We start from the raw sequence: 24,891 nt of genomic DNA on the forward strand, positions 1-24,891 counted from the left end.
CATGGCGATCGGCACAGCGCGAGCAGGACACACGCAGGAAGCAAGGCTGTCCTCTTTTTTGTTTCCCACGCAGGAGCCGTCCTCCCAGAGTTTGCTTGGCGACTGTCGACGCTAACTCGTCCTAATCCAGGTTCACACTTCAACCCGGCCCGCGGTTGGCAAACACACACGGACCAGATGAAGCCCCCCCCCCCCCTCCGTCACCCCTTCTCCCCTTCCCTCAATCTCTTTCGAGTGAAAATCTGGAGCGTTGTCACAAAAAATAAAAACGTCTGCTGAGACCACAGCGTCCAGCCGAGCCTTCGCTTTTGTTTCTATTGTTTTCCCTGACGCTAAAAAACAAAACAAATCCTCTCTCCCAAGACAGTTTCCAACAACATGCAGTATATACCGAGTATCTATTACCCCCCCCCCCCCCTCAATATGTATGTGTGTATTTGGTGAAACAGCCCATCGTGGCTGTTTTGACATCAGCCCGTTTGGCAGTGGGATCACAAATGCCGTATCCAAGGAAACTCGGTGGCTAGATGACAAGGCTGATTAAGCCATTAAAGTCCTTGATATGTATTTAGCATAATCTGCCCTGTCTGCAAATAAGGCGGCAGGGAGCTGGTTGCCGGTTGGCTAGTTGGCTCAATCAAAGCATCCGCCGGGAAGCATCAGCTTTAAATCGGCGCTATGAGGAATAGAGAGGAGCTCTCTCTCTCTGTCTCTCCCTCTCAGGGGGCAATTCATTTCTGTCATCTGAAGAGACGAGGAGTGATCTGCCCGTGTTCCTCCCAGCCTCAGGTCCTTTTATGTTCCCGGCTTAATTTGAGCATTCGGCAGCGACTGGGCCGCTAGTCTGGTTCCTGCTTTTTTTCCTCTTTCCTACGCTGAGATTATTGTTTTGTTTGTAGACTGCAGTGCTATTTCCCCTCCGGGTCCGATTAGAGCCGCTTTAATCTAGTCTAGATAATGTTTTTAATCAACATCTACATTTCATCCATGTTGTGTTACACGATGAGACTTTATGTTTTCATAATTAGGAATATCATTCATCCATATTAGTCACTGAACCAAACAGCAAAAGGACTCTGCAGCCAATTGTTATTCCTAGTGAGGATTATATTTTAAATATTATGTCCTATTATTTTTCCACCAAACGTTGCCTGCCAGTACGATCTTCAGTGGTTCATGTCTCGTGGCCTTTTATTGACCAGGCTGCTGTTTAATTACGCTGGTTTCATACACATGCTGTTTTTCTGCAGCTACTTTGAGGAGGGTCCGTTTGTTTCGTACACAGCACAGGTGCACGGCGGGAGGGTATTTTTATTGAGGGCTGACTATGGGCTATAGTATATATTGAGGGCTATGCATCATGCGTGGAACACTAAGATATTGATTCTGACTTCTAGTCTTATTGTCACATACAAAATCTACTGTGTATAGAAGGGAATCAGAGAGTTGGTCTTATGCTGTTTGATGAAAAGGAGACAATGCAACGCTGTCCAGGTTTAAAGTGTGTGTGTGTGTGGGGGGTGTACCTACCTTAGCTTACTTGAACATATTGGAAAAGTGATTTGTTCACCTGCACCACATATCCTTTCTTCCATCAGCGATGTGGAGCCAAAATGCATCTTCTCTTCTATCCTTTCTTCTCCTTTGCCATCCCTCCCTCTTCCCCTCACTCAGCTGCACACTCCTCCTCGTCTCTCCAAAAAGCACGCGGGCTGTCGTCCCTCCCTTCTGTCTCCCCCATCTGTGATGCAGCATGGGCCGCTGGCTTGGTAATCATAGGCGGGCGGAGCGCGGGGCTGCGTACGATGCAAGCGGGGGGGGAAAAAGAAAGGCAGCCAACCAAAATGGAAGACAAAACTACCAGAGGTCTCGCCCTGCCGATAAAAGGGTCTGCCCCCCCCCCCCCCCCCCGTGCAACATGTGCGGCGCGCCGTGTCGCACATGTAGCGGAGATGCGAGGTGGTAAAGAGGCGGAGGATGGAGCCTCCGCTAGCACTCCGCTAGCACAGCAGATGTGAACCCACCCAAACGCCATCGGACCAGAGTTGGTACCATGTGTTTTTCCTTTACTCGTCTCTGCTCCCTCCCTCCCGCCCGTAGTTGTGTTCCAGCATGAAAAAAAAAGGCCCGGAGGCTCGTTAAAACTTTAATATACTGTACAATCACAGTAATTGAGTCAAGCTCCTCCAGTCATGGCTTCAGTTTACGAAGTCCCCATGAAAGTTTAATGGGTCAGCGGTTGTAGAGTTTGCCGCTATCTCAACCATTCGGCAGCTTATCTCTGCTCGTGCCGCCTGCCAAGTCCCGCCGGTAGCGTCCCGTGCCCTAGAAAGATGGCCAGATTGCTCCAAAGGCATGACTGTCGCCGGACGTCTGTTCGGCACATTGTTCACCCAGAGGTCTCCCAACAGAGCCATCCGATTGGCGGTGAGCTACCAAACCCCAATATCCACTGTGTAACTTTGGGGTTTCTTTCCTCCCATTGTATTATCCATGCTAGCGGGCGCAGGGTCCCCGGTGCTCGATGGGTGTAATATCGCAGGCTCACTTAATTATGGGCCAGCTCTCACGAGAGGCATATCAGAGAAGGCAGACAATATGAGCACGGTACCCGAGCTTCCCCTGCACACGCCACATGCAGCCATTTGCATGGCAGGAGATATGAAGTGCCACATCCTCGTTTTGTTTTCAGCAACACGAGGCCGGCCTTACTCGAGATGTTTATTATTGTTATTAATATTTTGTGATCTGAGTAGCACGCGGCCCTGAAGGGGGGCTTATTAAAAGAAGTTATTGTCGGCGATCGCCGTGGAGAGACACAAGGCGTTGATTAATGGTGTGTTTTAGAGCTGACAGCACCGCGCAGGGAGACTCCGACCTGGGAGCGCTGCACTGAGATAATCACGCCGGGGAAATTGCGAGGTGTGCTTTACCTATAATGAAAGAACCCATCCATCAGGCGTGCATCACACTGGACCGCTAAGGGCCGCGGGGAGAGTGAAACTGATTTATTTTTCTTTTGACCCACTTAAATGTTCTACAATTCAGATTCAGGGAAAATGTTCTAAATATTATATTAATTTAAGTGATGGAAGATGATTGCATCACTTATGCTTTTGAATAAAAAGCATGTTATGGCATCTCCCCCTGTGACTTGACAACATAAAGAGACACGAGGCCTAAATATAAATAAATGAAGCCCATCTCAGTCACTGTGTCTCAGCTTCTCAGCTTTAGGACCATGCAGACGACGCCTCCGGAAACTTGCTGCGAAAACACTTCCTTTAAACCCCGGTTCCCTATTTCAAAACGAAATAAGGCACAAAATAGACCGGCTGGTAGCGGTCTAGTTGTCACAGTCCAGTGCAGTCCAATCATAACCCCCCCCCCCCCCCCCCCCCCTCCTCCTGTCTCCCTCCTGCCTCGCCTTATCCCACAATGTCTGCCTTAGAGGTGAAGTCAAAGCTGGCGGCTTCCCGCCTTATCAGCCTTTTTCCCATCACACACTTATCAAAGCAGCCTTTTCTTCTCCTCTTGCCGCTGTCTTTCTGTTTACATTGCTCTTGTCACGGCGAGTAGACACCGGCAGTTATCTCTCAGATGGCAACATCTCAGATAAGACACATCTGTTGAACGTCTGGTGTGTGTTGTAGCAAGGAGGGGGCTCAGTGAGCGGAAATACGGCTCGACTGGTAGAAGTGAAGTTCACATGGATTCGTTTAGTGGATCTTAAATGTTTTTGAAGGGAGCACAGCGGCTGTGAAGGTTGAGATGTGAGATTTTTCTCATGCGACTCTTGGTAGGATTAACTTTTCTTCTCCACTGTATATGATTTACGTATATATATATATATATATAGACAAAACATACAATTTCAACATGTCCCTAGACAACAGCCCTTTTTTTTGTTCGCTATAGTGAAATAGGTTTTGTTTTAAAGCCTGGTGTGAGTACAACTTGGTGAAGGGGGGGGGGGCTTTTCCCTCTACTTCCCAGTAGAGGAGGCTGTGCATTCTCCATGGTTTTAGTGGAGCATCTCCTACCGGCCCTTCTAGTAGCCACCGGATTAAGTCTGACCCTCAATAGGACTTGTGTGGCCAGGCTTTGCAACTGCCCTCTCTCCAGGGACGCACTACAGCAAGCGTGTCAGTCCCCGACCCCGCCGGTCCCTCGGGGGAAGATCTGTTCACGCCCAGAGGGGGATGTCGGCTGCCAACGGTAGGAGGTTAGCAATAACCGCTGAGCACCGTAACCACTGTGGCGTTACACTCCGTGAGCACATTCAGGGGCCTCAGGAGCGTGCTGCCCGTGCACACTATCTGGTTCAAGTGATGTCAGAGGGGCCAGCGGATTTAAGCAGGTTTTAGTTTGACGCTAATCCCTCTCTAGCAAGCGCCGTCGATGAGAGGACTGTCCCTGCCAATGGCGTGCATCAACCCCTTTTGGATTAGCGCGCGTCTCGTCCCCTCCTCCATTCTGTGAGCATGTGTTTTTTTACTCCAAATTCTTTACCCTTGGTCGTAGTTTTGAATGGCAAGCATGAGCACTGCTGTACAATGGAGTACAGCCTCGTCCTCAAGCTAAAGGTGTGTTTTTATTCTTTGTATATATATGGGTATATATGTGTGTGTGTGTGTGTGTGTGTGTCATGTTCTCTCTCTTCACGGATCTCTAATGTTTCCAGGGATGAATTATTTAGAGAGCCTGCCAGCAGGGAGCTACATGATAGCACAGGCTCAATAGTGAAGGGAGGGTGGGGGAGAGAGGGGGGGGGGGGGTGATCAGGTAAAAGGGTACCACACACCTCACCCTTTCCCCGCTCCTCCCTTTTGATTGGGGGTGAGTGTAACTGGAGAGTTGAAACCCAATACGCGGCTCCATTTCCCGCTCTTATAGCCGTCTGTCGTCTTCACCGATGCCTAACTCGAGTGAGCAGTCGCATTTCGCTGGCTCTCTGGGCCAGACCGGTCCCGAATGGTGCGAAGGTGAGAACGACAGGGCCGCAAGTCTCTGTCGCTATTGCGGCACCATAGCGGGGCAAGGGAACTCTCTGCCATTGGGTGGGGGAGACCGCGGACCGTGGCTTCTCCATCACCCAGATCTCGGCGGGAAACAGGACCCGGAGCTCCGGCCCTCCATGTTCAGGCGGATCCAGCAGGAGCGGCATGGGCAGCAGTCGCTGCGGAAGAACTCTGTGCCAGATCTAAGCAACGGCCTCTACCTCAGGCAAGTGATGGCAGGCCGGGCCTCTGCGCCACCTCAGGATTACTACCTGGACGACGGCGCCTTATCTGGTCAGCTGCCCGACGAGGGCGGCTTTTATAGGGATAACCGGCACGCGCTCACCAGATCAGCCTTGCATTATGGGCCTAGCTACGGTGGGGGGAGACCTACCTGGGATCAAGGACAAGCGAGGGCCCCACCCTTCGTGCTGCCCTCCGCTTCAACGCCTAACCCCTTGCCTCCACCCCCTCCACCGCCTCCCCTGCCTCCTCCTCCGCCACCCCCTCCCCCGCCCATCCATGAGCTGAGCCGTTTGTACAGGGAAGCGCTCGGATCTAAGATGATCCCAGACATCCACCGTATTGGTGGCAGATCTCCCTCTCCTGCGGTCTACGGCGTCCACCCCCCTCTCCCCGATTACGCTGCTGAGTCATTGTCTCTCTCCAGCCGCCAAGCTTATAACAATTTCAACATCTCGTCCTTGGATCCCCGCCAGCCAACTGCCAACAGGTCAGCGGTGGACTCAGCTTCTCAGGGAATGGACGGAGCTCTCCCTCGGGCTTATGGAGCTCTAGGCTGCCAGAGGCTGCCTTACGACCCACATTATGACCCCAACTCAGTCATGATGGCCACCGCCGCTGGAATGACATCCAGCCTGCCTCTTCAACACCAAAGTGCTGCAGACCCCAAGAGGATGGTGGACCCCGCCTTCTTGGCTTTCCTGCGAGGTGAAGGCTTGGCTGAGAGCACCATCACCCTCCTGCTGCAACACGGTTTTGATTCCGCTGCCATGTTGGGAATGATGGAGGACCACGATGTCCGCTCGGTGGCCCCTAACATGGCCCAGGCCCGCGTTCTGTCCCGCGTGGCGCTCGGTTGCAAGGCAGGCGGCGTGGTTACGCGCCCCCGATCCAACAGCTTCGGCAATCGCAACGACTACTACATGCAGCCCCAGGGCTTAACTATGGACTCTGGCATGATGCAGCAGCCCCCGCCCACCTACCAGACCGTGTCCCCCAGGGTGGGGGAGTTTCTCGGCAGAAGACCAAGCAGCGCCCCATCCCAACACCTCCTGGAGACCACCTCCTACCCAGCAGCGCGGGCCATGGCAACTGGAGCTCTCCCGATCAGCTCGGGAGGATACAGCAATGCTGTGACTCAGGGAAGACCCTTCTCCATGTACAATGCCCACACCGGTCTCGCCATGTCTGCTCTCGGACAGCCGCCTCCGCCAGCTCCGGGTGCTCCTGGTGCGGCGCCCAAAACCTTCTCCGGCTCCTATTCTCCCATGGAGCTGATGAAGCGAGCAACCAACCTCCCGCCGCCGTCGCCAGTTGCGGCGCAGAGCCCCCTCCACAGCCCCCAGCTTCTTCGGAAAGGGATCAATGCTGCGCCCGAGAGCTCCATGGCTCCTGTAACTTCTTCCTCCAATCTCTACATGCAAAACCTTAACAACAGCAAGATGGTAGGACGTCGCACTGGTCCACCTGTCATAGTGTCAACCATGGCCACCACACCTGACACAAGTAATGTCAAACCTCACCTTTTGCCCTCATTTCTCCAAACCCTCTTTTCCCTGTCCTTGTTGCCAAGTTGTAATTTCTGTTAGAAGGATTTAGAATTTTTTTTTCTTTTAAAATTCTTAGATTAAAATGCACAGTTGGATTTAATTATTTATATAATTGGTAGATAGATTTTTGGCATACTCCCAAAAAAATGTGGCAGTTTTTGAACAGAGGCGTAGCATGTAAGATGCATCTGACAAGTTAAGCGGCTTTGCTGTGAGAGGTCTTTTTTTAAATTACGCAACTATTTATACTTGTATTGCAACCAGGTTGTGTCATTTGCCGGAGGGGATCCTGTCTCATCACCGAGTTGAAGCGTTTTTTATGAGCAGCGCTGCTGTTATTGAGGTCAACTTCTATTTTTCAGCTTTTTCCTTTTGGTTACTTTACTTGTCGGAATTCTTTTTTTGAAGCAACAATTTGCATCAAGTTCAAGGTTTCTTGAAATTTACACACTTAAATACAACATGTTGTTTACTAGCTGTAATTTTGAGAAACTCTTTTTTTTACAAAGACAGCTAGATGTCTTTTAAAAGTGTCTTTCTTTTGATGCAGAGTTGCTGTGATTCTATTTTACGTTGTACTCTCACCTAATCTTGGGCTTAGCTGCTTTGGATCCAATTACACTAATAGGATGTAGAGTTGCATGGACGGCCATTTTTTAAAAACACCCTGTTGTCAGTTACAAATTCTGGTTCGACAGCTTTCATGCAGCTAGAAGTTACCACATTGTGCAAACATTGTTAACTCAGAGGGTAAATTTCTTCATCAAAAGTTATGATGATGGAAACGTTTCGTATTTGATGGTCCCTTGGATTTCGGATGCGTACAATATGGCAAGACCAAATTCATTTTTTCTACAATTGTGTGTTCTTGTTAGTCACATGTCCCTGGGGATATGCTAATTGTCCATGCTTGGTGGTTCCCTGGGGATATGCTAATTGTCCATGCTTGGTGGTCTCCTCGAGCACAACAAGTGGCTGCGGAGGTTTTTGTGCTCAGCTTAGTTTGAGGGAAAATTCTCAAGCGAGACATAATCTGAGCGTATGTTCAAACATGAAAGCCTTAATAACAAATAGACATACTTCCCTGCTGGTTCGAGCCGATGAGATTAAGAGAGAGTTAATATTTTAACTTTGCCTTTACACCATGTGACCCTGTGTCTCTAATGGGTGTGTAGGTTGCTGCACTTGTTGAGTAATGACTTTGTGCGTTGTCAAGGAAATACGAAGAGATATGTGAGTTCAGCGGGCGGGAGGGGGGGGGGGGGGGGGGGGAGTCTCTATTCGAGGGACGTAGTTTATGCGCCCCCCCCCCCCCTCCACACACACTCAGCTACATTTGCATGTAGCTGACATTTGTTGCTTCGGTAACTTCATCTGATAATGGGCAGTCCTTGCCCGCCGATCAGGAAGCATACTTCTTAATTGTGTGTTGCCAGGCAACCTGGGTTTCAGTGGCAATCAGAGAAAGATGATCTTCACATTTTACAAAAAGGGAAAAGGTGAAACCCGGGCTGCAGTGTTGCACATTTATTTAGTGCACTTGTTATTCTTTTTTTTTTGCAATGTGGGCAGTTTGGAGGAGGAGAAAATTGAGTAAAAATAATAAGATGTCGCAGGGTACTTAATGGAAACGTCGCTCCCTACTCTCTTTGTCTCTCCTACTCTGAATAGTGCACATCTCAAGAGACCCCAGTGTAAGCCTCTCTTGTTACTACATGCACCGTGTTTTATGTTCCAACATGCATATTGATGACAAGTTGACACGTTATTCCTTTTGCACCTACTGAATAAATTGGTTGTTCTTCCAAAACAAACCAGTCTTCTCTTCGTCCTCGTCGATTCAAAATGTACATTCACACACAGCTGCTGAGGCACCCGTGTTGTCAGCTGCTTATTTATTCCCAGGGCACAGTTCTTCATGTAAGAGGCGCAGGTGGGAGGGCCCTGCCCGTGTACTCCTCTCTGCTGGGCGCTGTCTTGGTTGGCTGAAGCCATAAGTAGTGTTAATAATGGCATTAAACGGCCGAGTCGAGCTCAGCCGCAACAGTTTCCTTCGACCCAAAGTAGGGAGAGCGCCGTGCAGCACTGGCATTGGCCATGGAGTTGTCTGTCAGTAGCGTCCCACAGAGCAGCACAGGTGGGTGAACCCGAACTTGCGTGTCACGTGAAGCGGAATAGCCAACCCGTTAGTTAGAGGCGCCACTGGCCGGTAGCCGGCAGTGTGTGCGTGCTCGGTAGATTAACTGAGGTGGACGCCTGCGTGTGTCGTCCAGAAATGCCGGCACGTGGTTTCCCCGGCGAAGATAATCCCTCCGGAGATCTTCAGCTGTACTTTTCTGGGCCGGAGAATTAGGAGGCGGTGATGTGTTGGGGGGGGGGCAGATCTCCTAGTATACAGGAAGGAGAGACACCGGGACTTGGCAACGGCACGATGTGGCCATATGGGATGTGTCGCGCTGACGTGTTGACCCGCGTGAGTCTGCTCTCTCTGTGCCACCGTACCAGGGTTGTATCCGCTCTTTTCCCGGGAGGGTTTATTCAAAACACGACAGATCCCCTTTTCCTCCCTCTGTTTTTTGGACAGGACGCCATCAGGTGCTGCTGACAATTATGTAACCTTCCAGTGCATTGCTCCCATCAGAGCCTGAGTGGTATTTGAATTTGCCTGCCTGTGTTTGGAAAGGACATCCACGAGGATGCGTGCCTAATTTGCTCATCTGACCTTGGCAAAAACATATTTCTTCCGGTGTCTGACATTGGTTTCAGCAGTCTTCCACCGGCTCGTTAGAAAAGAAACATCCCTTGAGTGTTGACGCGGCCTTAGACTTTGTTTCCGGACACACCTGAGTTATGTGTCTGTCCTTTTGACTGAATGAGGCCTCTTCACATGAGCGCTCATGTCGCCCCAAACTTCTCACTCCAAAGCGCGTCTTGCGTTATATGGAGATATATGGAGAGCTAACCCCCCCCCCGCCCACAGCTCCCCCCTGTTTCCTGTCACACATGTACACAGAGCACAGATGTCCATCTCTCAGCAGCAGGAAGCGTTTCTCCTCCTCAGAGGCCAGGCTGGTTGAGACAGCGGGACATCGAGACAAGACCTTTGGGTTTCCTCTTGCTGTCTCCGTCTTCCTTTGACTCACACTATTTACTGTGCACGTGCGCCCACCAAGTATCATGCCGCTCGCGCTGTCCTCATCAACACACCCGGCATGACGCCTGACCTCACTCAAACTGATTAGGCGTTTGCCCCCCACCCCCCTCGTAGCACAAGGGGAGTAGCTCATCAAAAATGGACTCCTGTCCTAATACTTCCTGACCGCACCGTATGTCGACTCCTTCCTTGCTGGTGAATGCGGTAGTGGGTTACGGAGTAATCTTTGGTTACCTGTCCAGGAATAGGCTGAGCATTAGAGTGGAGGAAATCCTATTGGCCATCTGTGTGTGTGTGTGTGTGTGTGTGTGTGTGTGTGTGTGTGTGTGTGTGTGTGTGTGTGTGTGTGTGTGAAGGGCCATAGATATGTTTCTGTGTGGGTGCTGCTACACGAGCATCACATGTCAGTGAGGCTCTTTCCTCACTGATCCCTCTCATACGAATGAGTGGAGACGGACGAGAGGTTCCAGCTTCCAACATCTATGCAAACTAGTTTGTAATCTGGAAAAAAAGGGGAAACAAAACAATTATATATGAAAGGTTGACGGCTCATTGAAACAATGAAGAGCAGCATCACGGCAGTCACGCGGCGGCGAGCATTGTTCTAGTGAACAATCTAGTGAACCGTGGCGCTCGTAACATCAACGCAGCGTGCCTTTTGTGTTACACTTTTAACACCCTCATATGTATGCTAGAAGGTTAAACTTTAACCCCAAAGCCAGTGCTTCATTTCCAATCTAATTTACTAAAGTGCAAACGGGAATGTAAAACCATGGGAATGTTTACCCGGCCCCTCCGACGGCCGCGGTTCACCTCCCCATTGTTAAATGCTCATCTGTGCGCCGTCCTTCTGTCGTGTGTCTCCAGTTTCCCAAGAACCTGGTAAATATTACATGAACTATCTGCCGCTCCATCTCTGCTCGGCCCCCGTATTGTCCCCCCCCCCGGGGGGAAATATGTCCAGGAAAATCCATTTTTCCACTGCAGTTGTTTTCTTCCCTCCCGCTGAAAAACAAAAGTGTCATCAAGCCCCCTCCACGCACACCCCTGCCCCCGACCCCCCCACCCTCCCTCCTTCGCCGTTTTGTCATGGTTGATCTTTCCAAACCATCGGTTGCGTTCACGCAGGAATTAATGGTTTCTTCGAAGGCAGCCGAGCCGCGCGGAGGGAGCGGAGCCTCGGGAGCGACTGTGGAACAGCTGGTCCCCGTCTGCCTGTGACGGCTTGGCCGTGTGTTTGTGTGCGCGCGCGCGCTGCTAGCAGCTGACCTCTGACCCGCGGTCTGAAAGCGGGGCCTTCAGGCTTCGCTTTCCTTTCCGTCTACCGCAGCGCCGCTCGACTTTCTGTTCAACTATCAAACAAAACTCCACTAGTTTGTGATGGTCGGTTGACTCTTTTCCTTTAACAACATGTTTCTGAGTGACTTTTAGATGCTGTCAAAAATCAACATCTATTGCACGTGTTGATTTGAGGATTGAAAAGGTTCCCGCGTTGGAACGGAAACAGCCCGAAAGTAATAACCAAACTGAGCGCAATTAACTGGATCCTGCACGCTCCTTAACAGGCTTAAAGGTCACTGCTAAGCTCTAATGGCGAGATGGTGTTTGTGTGTGTGTGTGTGTGTGTGTGTGTGTGTGTGTGTGTGTGTGTCTACGCACACGCTAATCATGATGTGTTTTGATTGGTGAGAAAAAAAATCGCTCCGCTATTTGGGGCGAAGGCGTCTATTCTGCTCTCCGTCCCCTCGCCCGCTTTGTTTGCGGGGACAGCGGCGCTGTAAGAATGGCGGCACTTTGATATGATCTCCCCAATTATCTGTTGCCAATTCTGCCGCATATTATTTCTCTGCCCGCGGCAGCTGGGGAGGAGATTGGTTTCTTGCATGTCGAACGGCAGCAACTGCGTCCTCTAAAGCAGAAAAACTACCTCGGCCGGTTCTTTTTTTTGCTTTTGGTCCCCCCCCCCCTCGGCCTCGCTCACTCAGGCAGGTCACCCTGAATTATTCATCAGTGTAAAATGAAAAAGCTCATGGATATTGAATATCCCATCTGAAGTGGTGGCCAACCTTTTTTTGTGTGTGTGTGCGTTCTTCATCTATTCCCTTTTTTTTTCCGCTGCTGAAGCGAGCAAAGAGCGGCCGGCCTCATTGCCAATGTATTCCAGAGGTTAACTGATGGCTTTACCTCACGCGCATTTACTTTCTTTGCGGCCTGTGGCCCGGCAGTGAGAGTTTGCGGGGGAGAAGACGGAAAAAAAGCAAGCGGTTAAACGAGAGCTGGGAATAGCAGGAGGAGTAACAGTAATCTATATTCCCCTGGCTCTTTGTGTGTCCCCCCCCCCCCACGTTAACCTTCTCCATCCGCGTGCCGCTGTGAGGCCTGATTCTTCCTGGAACCGGGGCGCCCGTCGACGGCTGTGGTCGTCCCGGTCTTTTGTCCTCTGGTTTGATCTGCGGCCCACGCCGCAAATCAATGCTGCTGCTTGCCATTAAGTCGTCTCGGGCGAACACAGCGGGGACCCTCAGAACACGTGAGAGCATCAAAGATTTTTTTTTTTAAAAGTGGGAAAAATCCATCAAGGTTTAGTTTTTTTGTTTTTGTTTCTTTCACAGCTTTTGGGACATTTTGGTCACATTGCTCCCTTCTTTTCCCTTAAAACTGTAAGCTGACTCCTTGAAGGACGGAAGCTTGAAAAACCTTTATGCCAGAGAGCGGATGCTAGGATAATAAATACATGCGATGAATAAAAAGGGCTCAAGGGGCGTGCCCCTCCCCCACTGATTGGTATTTTGTACATGCTAATAGGACCCGGAGCGTTGTGTTTCGTTGCACAGTGCAGCGTTGCTCTCATTGGTCATTAGGTTGCTGGTACTCTGTACCCTTCCAGTCATTACAGGCCATTTTCCTCCATTCCCAATTTCTACTGCAGCATAGACAATTACTCAGGAATGCTTTTAAAAGCTTCCCCGAGCCGTCCAAAGGCCGAGCAGCCGAAGCCTCGACCTTCTTCAAAAGCGCTCTTAACACAGTTGTAAAGAGGGGGTGGGGGGGGGGGGGGGGTTAAAGCTATTTTGTTTTTCCGAGGAAACAAAATACAAAAACAAAATCGAGTGGATTGAAAAAGTGTCCCGGGAAAATGATTCCGCCGCTCGCAGGTTTTAGCGAGAAATACACGCAGGGAAGCAGGGCCGCCCGGGCCCAATGTCTGCAGCGGCGGCGGCGTCGAGTGAACGGGAGTGCGGCCGGCCCCTGTCTGCGCAGCGAGGCGGAGTTTTCTTTTTCCACATTGGGGGCTGGAGATGCATGCGAGCGCGGTCCTGATGATGATGAAAATGGCTGTAACTCTTGAGCTAAGTGAGCTTTAAAGGGCTGTAAGTGGACACCTCGTGGTATCTGATGGCCGGCTCCTGGCTGACAACACCCCGCGACCCTGGTGTATTTATCCTAATGGAGCACAGCTGGGACGGGTTAATGGCCATGTGACAGATTTGGGGTTGGCAGGGTTAGAGGGGGGCGGCGGGGGGGGGGGGGGGGGGGGGGTTTGTGTGTATGTGCGCATTTGGATTTTATTTACTCGTGCACTCCACCGAATGGCATGCAGGGGCCACACTTGGGAGGGAGGGACTTTCCGCTGCGTCTCCGCTCTCTCTGCCAGGCCAGATGGCTCCCGTCACCGAGGGTGGAGGAGGAGGAGCGATGGAAGGAAAAGCAGGGGAGGGGGGCCTTAGTCGCCTTTAACGGCGCGGCAGTGGCCCGCTACCCCCCCCCCCCCGAGCACCACATCTGGAGACAGCCTGCAGCTGGCTCAACACGTTTCCTCCGTCCTCGTCCCTTTCCCTTCTGGCGCATGTTGTCCCCGTGTTTTTCCAGGGGGTAGTGGCTGCGAGGTCGTTTTGGCCGACACTTCACCAACTCTGGGTTGGATTGAATGAATGAAGGCGCGATAACGAGGCGGCACAGGAGTGAGAGCTTAGCAAAACACCGTCTCTTTTCTCCCTTCGCCGTTCTTACCTGGAAAACAGCGCCTGCTCGCCCGGCGTGGCCACCGTGGTGTAATTTAGCCTCTCTCTCTTTCACTCTCTCTTTCTCTTTCCTTCACTATCTCGCCGTCCCTCATCTTCTCAGCCGTGGATCCGCAGGGATTGGAGCGTGGGAGGGGAAGAGAGGAAGGGCGGCAGTGAAAACAAAAGCAGAGTGGCAGTGTTGACTCGGGGTTGTTATCTGGACCGCCGCTGCTGTGTGTGTGTGTGTGTGTTTGCATACATGCCTGGGGGCGTTATTTACCCTGTCTGCTGCTGCCGCGGCAGGTGCCCCTCAGCGGACAAACCCGGGCCTCCTAAATAAATACTCACCGTGGGGAAATTAGACTAGCGTCACCAAAAACTGCAATCCTCCCGCTTGTTGCTCACTTTCTCCATCCCTAGTCACACCAAGAAGGTCCATTTCATCAAAGGTCAGACGTCTTTCTCCCGATTCCTGAAGAGAAGTGTCTCAGAGGACTGTTTGGATGTTTCTTACTGCCGAAAAGGGATCCATTTCCATCCGTTTGTGTCGTACTGCTTCAGTATGACCCGTGGCTGAGATGATCATGTGTTATTCATCCACTGTGCACAAGGTGTGGAGCGGGGGAGGAGAATGTCACAATCGGTGGATCGGGTCACAAAGGTCTGTGGTGGTGATGTCCACACACAAGATTGGGCACGTTTGAATACCAAGACATAATACCAGGGAGGTGAATATATTTATTTTGTGGTGCTCATTACTCCACAGAAACAACAGGCACGAGACAAATGCCAAGCCGGAGATTAACCGGGCCAGAACCTTCCCTTGTCAGCGCGCTTTAGCCCAAAAGCCTGAGCTTCAACCTGTTTAAGGTAAACTTTCAATGTGCACACGGGGCAGAGAAACAGCGCTGGTGGGCTCAAGAGGACTTTTCATTGATCTTCTGATTTCCTTGACTTTGGCATGTGGGCAGAACATTCTGAATAAAACAGGCTGCAGTCATGCGGCAGATGGGAGTGTAGACTTCTTACAACACTGATTTAAAGACGGTATTGTTGTGCCTCTATAGGAAGCCGACAAACCTGGAACTCATCCTGTGAATTCTTTAATGATTTAAATGGTTTTATGTAGTTACCCAGATAATATAACAGCATTTTGTGTTAAACATAATGTCCTCCGGATTCTTCATCCTTATTCACACCAAAACATTCTAAAACAGGTGAAAAAAATAAAAAGAGACAATCTTGAATCTCCAAGTCAGCACACAAGTCAGATATTAAATTTCTGGAATCCAAAAGGTGCGTTTACAATTAGAAAATAACAGATAACAGATATATGGAGAGGAAAATCATTTAGATGATTTTGAGGACTGGTCAGTGTGCTTTCAGGTCATTAATCAGGCTGTGGACAAGTAACTGTGTGTGTGTGTGTGTGTGTGTGTGTGTGTGTGTGTGTGTGTGTGTGTGTGTGTGTGTGTGTGTGTGGATCTGCTGTGCAAACCTGTTCTTATTAGTGCTTCCTCGCCCCCCTTCAAACATGCAACAACATGCAAGACGCGTCGCGTGTAGCTGTTAGTTTGCACCGGGCCTCTGGCTGCATGGAACCAAACCCCAAAAGTCCAGATAACTTTTCCTCTGAGGCCGGAATCTTTCTGGGCTCAGCAGCCTCTGACGGTCGGCCAAGGCACTTGCTGGAGATATCACGAGAATATCTTCAGGGAGCACTTTTGATTGACCGTTTACAAAAAAGCTTTACAAAAAACAACATAATACCTGAAAATAATGGTTTATTTGATGGAGCTCTGAAGTTACTGAATAGACCCACTGGACGGTTTGACTCTCTTTCGACCAGGAAGCCACTGAGGCTCCTCGACTCTCTTTCTACTCTAACTGCACAATTTCCCTTATCACTAAATTAGCTTAAGTCCGCATCAAAATGATCAAAATCTCAAAGATCAGTTGTGTTTTAAATAATCTGTTGAAATAAAAAAACTCCTCGAGGGACTAAACCTCGATGGCGCTTGTGAACCTGAGCAGCAGCGGTCAGATATAATCTTTTAACTCGATGCAGTTTGACCTCGTGACCTCTGGGGGTTTGCAGCAGTCCATCCACAAAAACCTCCGGTGTTCTTTGATACGCCCTCCGTTCGTCTTATTATTAAAACATCTGCGATCTCGCAGGCTGGCTCGGTCTTTCTGCCACGTTCCATATTAACACATTGCTGTCATTCAGCCCCCCTGCCGCCCCCCCCTGTCCTACACATCCTCTAATGTTATGGAAGAAAGAGAGATCAGAGGGGCAACCGTATCCCCACACCCCATCAAAAGTGTGTGTGTGTGTGTGTGTGTGTGTCTGGCTGGCAGGAAGTGGGGGCTGCATCCTTTGATGGTCACACTCACCTCAGATGTGTCATTGCTACGGACGGCGTCTCGGCTCGTTGCCGCTGAGAAACACACACACACACACACACACACACACACACACACATGCATACACTTTAGGTGGATTCGCACAATTATTCCGCACAAAATCAAAAAAAAATAAACAAGTGAAAGCAAGACGGACACATGCACCCACCCACCCCGCTCCGCCCTCTCCACCTCTCCACTCTACTGTCAGTGATAATCGGTTCTGGCGTGTGACCAAGGCGAGCTCTTTGTCTGTCTGTGTGTATTGGTCGCGCCTGTCATGCTGCCGGTGAGGTGTGTGCAAGTGTGTGTGTGTGTGTGTGTGTGTGTGTGTGTGTGTGTGTGCACGTGGGTCGGCGTGCTGCAGAATAGCAGCAGGGAGGCTCCGGTTACATTGTTATTCTAAACAGGGTGTTTTCAGCCGTTTGTCCTCGCAGTCACTGAGCACAGCGATCTGTCAGTTCACCCCCATCCCAACCCTAACCCCCCCCCCCCACAGCACCTCCCCTTCTTCCCCCCAGGGACCAAACTGTGAACTTAACGCACTCGACTCCGATGACTTCCCTGATGGTGCAAAACAAATAATAAGAGCCAAGTCTGCATCTGTAATGTTATTGCTGGAGTGTTCCTCTGGTTTAAAGTGTGTTTGTGTGTGTGTGCTACATATTCTGAGCGAGAGGGGTAGGTGAGTAGGGGTAGTTTTTTGTTGTGTGTGAGTGTGTGTGTGTCTGTGTGCGTGTGGTGCCCGAGGTGGGTTGCTGTGGTCTAGATGAAAGTGGAAAAGCAGGCAGGAAACCAAACAATCGAGAGAGCGAGGGAGGTTGATGTTGGGAGCAAACGAAAGCGAGTGTGTGTGTGTGTGTGTGTGTGAGAGAGAGAGAGAAAGAAAGAAAGAAAAAGAGCGGAAAAAAAGGGGGCAGGCATTTTTAAAACGCTGTGGAGTCCAGATCAGAAATAAAACATAAAAAAGGGGGAGAAGGAGGAGGAGGAGGAGGAGGAGGAGGGGAAAAAGGGGAGGAGGGGTTGTGCTGGAGTGTGTTGTGTGTGCAGATTCTATGAAGTGAAGGGAGTAAATTGTGCGAGCCCGGCGAGCTCAGCCCTGCATGTCGGAGCTGGCACTTTTGTTTCAGAGCGAATCATTTTCCTGCCGCAAGATTTTTCTTTTTTTTTTTCCGCTCCCGGTGTTATTATCCGCTGAGACAAAGGCAGGCGGGACGGCGCCGCAGAGAGGGAGAGACCCTCGGTGAATAGATGCTGCGCAGCTGACAGCGGAGGAAGCGGCACAGAGGGTTTCCAGCCATCGCGCTCCCCGACGGCAGCCTCTTTCTTCCTGGGAGATTAAGGAGAGAAAAAAAAGACAAGGACAAAAGCGTCCCCCCGTGTCTCCTCCCCCAACACCCCCCCGCCCCCCACCTCCCACCTTCTCCGACCCGCTACCGTCCGATCGCCGGCCTGCACGCCGCTGGTGTGCGGTGCTTTTTTTTTTCTCTCTCTCTCTCAGCCCTGAAAGGCTGAGGACTGGAGATGACGCAGCCGGGGGCTCAGTGAGACATCGCTCTCCGCGGAAACCCCTTCCCCTCACCGACAGGGCCGGGCCGAGAGGAGCAACTCCAGGGGTGGGGGGTGGGGTGGGTGGAGGAGGGGAGAAGAAGGGGAAAAGAGGAGAGAGTGAGAGAGAGAGGGGGGGGGACGGGACACCCTCCTTTGGATTATTGCGGAGGGTCCACTTTTCCCTTTTTGTTATTTATTACCCCCCCCCCCCCTCTTCCCTCCGCTCGCCTCAATCATCTTCTGCGCCTGCTGTGATGCGTAGTTTTTAAGACGAAGAAGAATGTGGAGACAACATTTTCCAGGCAAGCAGCATGTTTCCTGTTTTCTTGTCTGGATGTGTAACAAAGTCTGGCATGGGGGAGGGCGGGAGGGAGGGAGGGGGAAGAAGTGTGTATGTGTGTGTCTGTGGGTGGTGGGTGCTGTGTGTTCGGGTAAAGGTGGCCCATCAGTCCGTCCCGAGTCGCCGCACTTGGCTCCAGGTTTCCCCCCTGCGGTCTCGGGCTCTGAAAACCCCGCCCCCCCCTGTAGCTCTGGGCAACGGCAAAAAGAATAAAAGAGCGGGAAAAAGGAGAGAGGGGGAGGAATGGGGATGCTGTTGACACCCGCTTTTGTCCCCTGTGTGGGCCCTGCCCGCCCAGGCGCACAGAGGGTACCATTTAAAACAGGCGTGCGCTCATTTTCTTGGCAGGGGGATGCATTGGTGCGGCGGGCAGCCGGGTGGTGACAGGGGTGGGGCACCGGCAGTGCAGCACAAGTAGCCTTTGTGTGCTACTTTTGGGGAAGTGAGGGGAGGGGGAAGGCTGCCAACCCCCATCACCCCCCACCCCCCCTACACACCCTCACCCTCTTTACCCCTTTCTTTAACCACTACAACTCTGGCAGTGACCTCGTACTGTCACCGGCAGATGAAGGGTCCGTGCGTGGTTATGGCAGGTTTTGTGTGTGTGTGTGTGTGTGTGTGTGTGTGTGTGTGTGTCGGAGCGAGGAAGTAAACCAGAAGTACAGGCTCTGGCAGAGCGCCATGTGAAAAGGGGAGGAAACTCCAGCGGGGAAAACAAAGTGTTGTTTGACCAAACGGCACATCTGTGCGCAGTGCCAAACTTACTCCGTTACTCCAGAGCGCTTGGCGGCTCCTGGCAGCCCGCCACGGTGTGTGTGTGTGTGTGTGTGTGTGTGTGCGTGTGTGTGTGTGTGCGTGTGTGTGTGCGTGTGTGTGTGGGTTCTATTCATTTGTTGACACAACCATGCGAGTGCATTCCTGTTGTGTTCATTCAGATCTCACTTTGCCGTGTCGACTTTTGCCCCCCCACATGAACGAGTACCGCACAGATGTAGTACATATCAAAAACATATGCCGATCATTTTGGGCTTGAGCTACAATTATTCAATTTAAAAGGCTCAATTTGTAGTGATTATGTTAGATGATGTTTAAGTATTATTATATATATATATATATATATATATATATATATATATATATATATATGTATGCTGGAAAGCTTAACTGAAAAAGAGAAGAAACTAGTGAAACTGTCCCAAACTGCAGAACTTCACGCAAAATTGTGGCGTTTTTCCTTCTCTCTCTTTAATTAACTTTCGGTTGCCAGTGACTTTTGGTCTTCGCTGCTAGAAAGAATCCAGCTTTTCTGCCAACCTGTAGCTGCTGTCAGAACTGAACGCTACCCACAATGCACACGGGCACACATCCGTATTGCAACCCCTCTGACCCCCCCCTGTGGGCGGGGGCGGGTCCCTCCCGCTTGACAGGCGGGGCTCAGCTTGGCACGGTGAACGGCCGTGACTGTTGGCGGTCAGCACCACCAGCAGCCGGCACCGCCCCCCCCCTCACCCAGCTTTGTTTTCAGGAAAGGATCAACCCGCAAACAGCAGCTCCGTGGTTGCTAGGTAACCACTGGCAGCCTGGATGACGATAGCCTGGTGGACGGCTCGTCCGGTCCCCCCCTCCTCACCCCCCCGTTCCTGTTTCGCCCTCCCGCTTCGCGTCCCTTTGCTTTTGCTTTCGGAGGGCCGATGGTAGGAAGAAAGTCCTCGCTCCCTTCCCCGCATAATGGAAACTCTGGCCTCATCTCCCGTTGCGCCGCTCTGCCGCGTCCTGCTGCCAGACTCTGACTAAGTGTTGCTGGCTCAGGAACCGCGGCCTCCAGCCCGGGCCGGGTTCAGGTTCCACAAGGATTTCTCTGCAGGAATGGTTAGAATTAAAACGCTGGTGACTGAAAGAGCCCGAGCAACAGCAGGAAAGCGCGGCGGTCTAATTTTGTTAGTGCTAGTAAGTAATCGAGTAGTTAAAAAAAAGGCTTTTTCACTGGAGACCTAGATTTCCAAAAATAATTTTAGTCGTGACCCGGTTCTCATTTTTGCGGTTCTGTGAGCTCATTGACAACGATGTACTCTAATGTACTGCTTTTATACTGCTAACTAAGCTTTTATTTTAAAAAAATCTAACGCTTTTAGAAAGTAGTGATTATTCCGTTTGACGTCGTCATGTGGTACTTTTACTCCATTACCAGAACACAGATATCCCAAAAGAATGATTCAGGGTCGAGAAGTTGAGGGCACACTAGGAAAGAACACAAAACAAAACTCAGAGCTATGGGTACTTGTGAGGGTTTAGTTGATTTTTTGAGGCATGCAATGACATTTTATTGGGAAGAAATGATTTACAGCCCATATCAGAAAGCAGGATGTGTGTGTGTGTTACATGCATTTATTCCTTTGGCAGGTAAACCCGCGACAACAGCTGCCCCTCTCAGTGAATATTTTTCCCAAATCGTCTCTCACACACACACACACACACACACACATTTGCAGCCTGGAAACAGTTTAGCAACAAGCAGAGGAAGCGAGGACACAGAGGAAAGGAAATGAGGGGGATTAATTAATGGAGAAGTATAGAGCACTCTGCCTCCTGCGGTTCTGCAGTGGACCGCAGCGCTCCACAGCTCCCTGCCCTCAATGGCCACACTGGAAGACATTCTGTCAGTTTACCAACAGGGGGAGGGCGTGTCGCCTGTCGCCCCCCCCCCTCCCCCGCTCCCCTTGCCCGAAGACATCATTTCCTCTCCGTCAAAATCAGCGAGAGTGAGAATCAATCTGCCACACGGGAGGACACACACACACACACACCTAGAAAGAGGGAAGGGAGCAAGCTGATGGGAAAAGGAGGAGAGGGAATGACAGTCGAGGTGAAGTGATGGCAGAGAAAGGAGGAGCGGTGATTACAGCTGAAGGAATGATGCGCAGACACGCAGCGCGACCACAGATGTCAGACGTTGCTGTTGCACGGTGGGGGGGGAGACGAGATCTGGGAGACGACGTGAGGAAATGTAACGGCGGCAGAGTCGATGGGGGGTGAGAGGCCGATAGGTCAGGGAGGCGGGAGAGAAACCCGCCGGATGAGTCACGGAGTCCGCCCCGTCTGACTCCATGCAGCCTGCCGGCCCGCTCCTCTCCCCTCACCCCTTCGCCCACGCTCTGTCTCACCCGCCCCCCCCACGGCTGTAATCCAGTAACGGTGCAAGAAGGCGGCCGGTTGCACCGACTCACGCGAAGCAGGGGAAAGGTTGCAGGGGCTCTGGTAGTCGAGGACAGCAAACCTGCCATGCCTTAATCAATGCTTTTTATATCAGTTTGAATCCACTGGGTAATGGGATTGAGATTATGTTCGGGTTCTACTGGACATGTATGAACAAACCACAGGTCACATGCAGAGGTAGCTGGTGAAAGACTGGTGGAGACCAAAATAGAGGTCAAAGGAAAGTCAAGACTGGACTTTGTTTCGTAGAAAATTGTGTTGCTATAATCAGAATGGTCATGAGACGGGGGGGCCACGCCCTGAAGCGCTTCCTCGCACACCCTCACCTCAGTTTGGTGTGACGGACTCGCTCTTTTACCCGCCATTTATATTCGGCGTCCTGTCAGTTGCCGATGCGGCACAGGCAGTCGAGGCGCCGCGCCTCCCCTTCTCCCAACGCCGAGTGGGCACGGAGGTGCTGTTGGAGGTTTGGGGTGGGTGAGGAGGAGGAGGGGGGGGAGGCCATCTGTCTGTCAGGAGAGAAGGCATCTCCTCTGCCCTCAGAGTTTGGTGAGGAGGAGGAGGAGGGAGGGGGGAGGGGGGTCGTTTCTCCGACCTCAACGCTCGCCGCAGATGCCACCGTTGCCAAAAATAAAGTGCATTAAAACTGGCAGCCGGAGCCTGTTAAGTGATCACCATGATAATATGGGCGGGGGGCATGAGGAGACGACACCTCTGCGCCCCCCTCATCTCTCCCCCCGAGAGGCTGCTGGACTGCTCGCTTTCCGACAATCTCCTTCACACCCTCCGCTCTTCAGGCGTTTATATGCTTCCCCTGTATCCATCCTCCTCTTCTTCCTCCCTTGGTGCCCCCCCCCCCCCCCCCCCCCTCCTGCCCGACGTGTTTGTTTTCGCCACCGTGTGTTTCAGCCGGTTTGCGCGCCGGCCACACGCGTAAATCTCCTAATCTCACCTCTATCTGCCCTAATCAGCCGCAGTAATCCCACGGGGCGTGACCCACCTCTCCCCTCCTTTCCCTTCCTCCACCCGTTCCCCTGATCGGGAGGAGGGGGGGGGGGGGGGGGGGGGGGGTAGGTCGGACTTACCCGGACGCTGACCTTAGCTTCGAACTAGAGGAGAGCGGCAAACCACAAGATAAGTGATGCCGTGAGACCCCCGCCTGCCCCCCCAGAGGGGATCTTTCTGGTCAGGGGGGGCGGGGGGGGGGGGGGTTCTTCCCGTCATGTCAGCTTGGACATAAAGGCCGAGAGCGGAGATCATGACCGGTGCGGCGGTAGAGCGCCAGTACTCAGCGGGGAGCCACTTTCCTCCTCGGGTCCATCCATCCGTCGGGCTTCGTGTGAGCTGCATGAGTAACGATGCCCCCCCCCCCCCCCCCCCTCCCCTCCCTCTCCACCCTCCCTACCATCCCACGTCCTCTTCAGCGGCGACATGTGAGAAGGTCGGCCCACCCGAGGGGGGAGGGGAGGCGAGTTGCAGGTGTGCGTCGGCCGGAGGCCTTGTCGCGGGCGTGTGGCGTTTTTTCTCCAACGTTCTCCATTACGACGCTCGTTGGTAAAGGTGCAGCCCGCGACGTTTCTCTTCTCTTCTGCGGTTCCACTCAAACGTATGAGCCGCTCCCTTGAACCGAGAAATGAGAAGCGGGTGCGTTGTTAGCGTGCGGTTGTCGTGCGTGCACACCGGGGAGTATCCTCCTGTTGCTATGATATATGAACACGTGTCTGAGCGGGCAAAGCTGCTTCCTACCTGAGGCCGAGAGGATTCAAGTCAGCATCGATTTATTGAGCAGCGCTGGGTAGTTTGTAGGAGCGCTACTTCCTGCTGTATCCTAATCAGCACGTGTGCACACACACACACACACACAGTATACCGGAGGTTGTTAGCGTCTGAGTCTTTTTTCAAGAGAACAGGGATGAAGTCTGTTGAGGCAGAGTGCCGCTTGCTAAATTTAGTGCAATAATTGGACTTTGCACAGTGAGCGTTTCTGTGTGTGTGTCTTTTTTGCATTTTTCATTATGTATCTGTTTATATTTTACTGGTTCAATTATTGTTTCTTTTCTCGTCTTTTTGGGGCCTAATGAATATCTGTCACAACACAACTGTGCCATGTATCGAAAAGAAAGAATTAAGTCTGAAAGTAGAGTTCACCCATAATTCATATTTCATCATAGCCGCATGCAGATAGTTTCAGCAAAACAGCAGTGGGTTTGTTTTCATAGGGACCATTCATTTGTTATCTCGTACCTTGAAATTGACCTCTCCTCTCTCCTCCCTCCGTCTCCAGGTATTCGGCCCCAAATCATGAACGGGCCGATGCACCCGCGCCCCTTGGTGGCGCTGCTGGACGGGCGCGACTGCACCGTGGAGATGCCCATCCTGAAAGATTTGGCGACTGTCGCCTTCTGTGACGCGCAGTCCACGCAGGAGATACACGAGAAGGTGCGGAACGAGCGCTGCACGTCTCCCCTTCGCGGAAGCAGAGTCGTCCTTATGATCTGTTGGGATTTGAAGTTGTTCATTATGATTCCATGTCACCTTTTCGGTGTCGGCGCCATTGTCTCAATAGAGCGTCTTGTACGACGGGAATGCGGTGTAATTGCGTCGGCTCGTAGTGGCTCTTTATTGCTTTTTATGCAGCGCGGTGGCGGCGAAGAACAATATACGGCCGCGGGAGATGGGTATCGGCGAGCCGCTATCTCTCCCCCGTCTGCAGACGGAGTGGGAGTCGCTGCGTCTTTCCTCTCGCTGTTTTTTGCGAAAATGGAACATATTAAAAAACGAGGCATTTGCATAGAGATCAATTCAATCAAAGACCTCGGGCGGTGAGGAGAACGGGGGAGCCGGCGTCTTTTTGTTTGTTTTAACACTCCCTTATCAGGGAAAACATGATTGTAATGTTCACCTGCCAGCCTATTCAGCAGTTCGCAGTAATAACTTGCAGTCTAGATACCCGGAGGTGGGTGGTGTAGACTGAGAATGTCCAATCTCTTCTTACTGCGGCAGGGATGCGGAGATGCAGCGCTGATAATTCAGGGAGATTCAGTATGATGTGTTTTTTTCGGGCCAGACATCAGCTGCCAGACTCGCCTCCATCCGCACCAGCAAATGCAGGAAGTCATGGGACAGACGTGTCAAGGGCGCAATAAGAAAGGGGCTTAAGGTTGCGGCGGGGTTCCCTGCCTAGTCATTTATCAGGTGATCGGGGCGCGATTGGAACATGCGGACGAGTTCTGATCAAGATCGAGTCACAATCCCTCTTGTTTTTGTCTCTACAATAAAAAAAAAGATGTGTGCTTTGCACATGAAGAATAACTTCCTTCTACTCACATGTCTGCTGAAAAGGTGAAATCAATCAACAAGGGATCATAGCTCACTCTGAATAGCATTCTCTTTACTGCTGTGTTTCGGTCCACTATCCCCCCCCCTTAAG

General features: G+C 51.5%; 1 protein-coding gene across 9 annotated transcripts in view; it reads left to right on the forward strand.

The window, feature by feature from the left end:
• Positions 1 to 24,891, forward strand: part of LOC120818874 (C-terminal-binding protein 2) — a 65,057-nt gene that overhangs the window by 28,225 nt on the left and 11,941 nt on the right. For 6 of the 9 annotated variants that reach the window (XM_078103391.1, XM_078103392.1, XM_078103388.1 and 3 more), the window contains one exon: positions 23,746 to 23,900. In XM_078103391.1, the coding sequence (XP_077959517.1) occupies positions 23,746 to 23,900 (155 nt within the window). Of the gene's footprint in view, positions 1 to 4,836; positions 6,750 to 8,797; positions 8,931 to 23,745; positions 23,901 to 24,891 lie in introns of those variants that run through there. The other 3 variants (XM_078103387.1, XM_040175741.2, XM_078103394.1) reach the window with 2 other exon arrangements.

The sequence above is a fragment of the Gasterosteus aculeatus genome, chromosome 5 (genome assembly GCF_964276395.1).
Source record: "Gasterosteus aculeatus chromosome 5, fGasAcu3.hap1.1, whole genome shotgun sequence".
NCBI lineage: Eukaryota > Metazoa > Chordata > Actinopteri > Perciformes > Gasterosteidae > Gasterosteus > Gasterosteus aculeatus.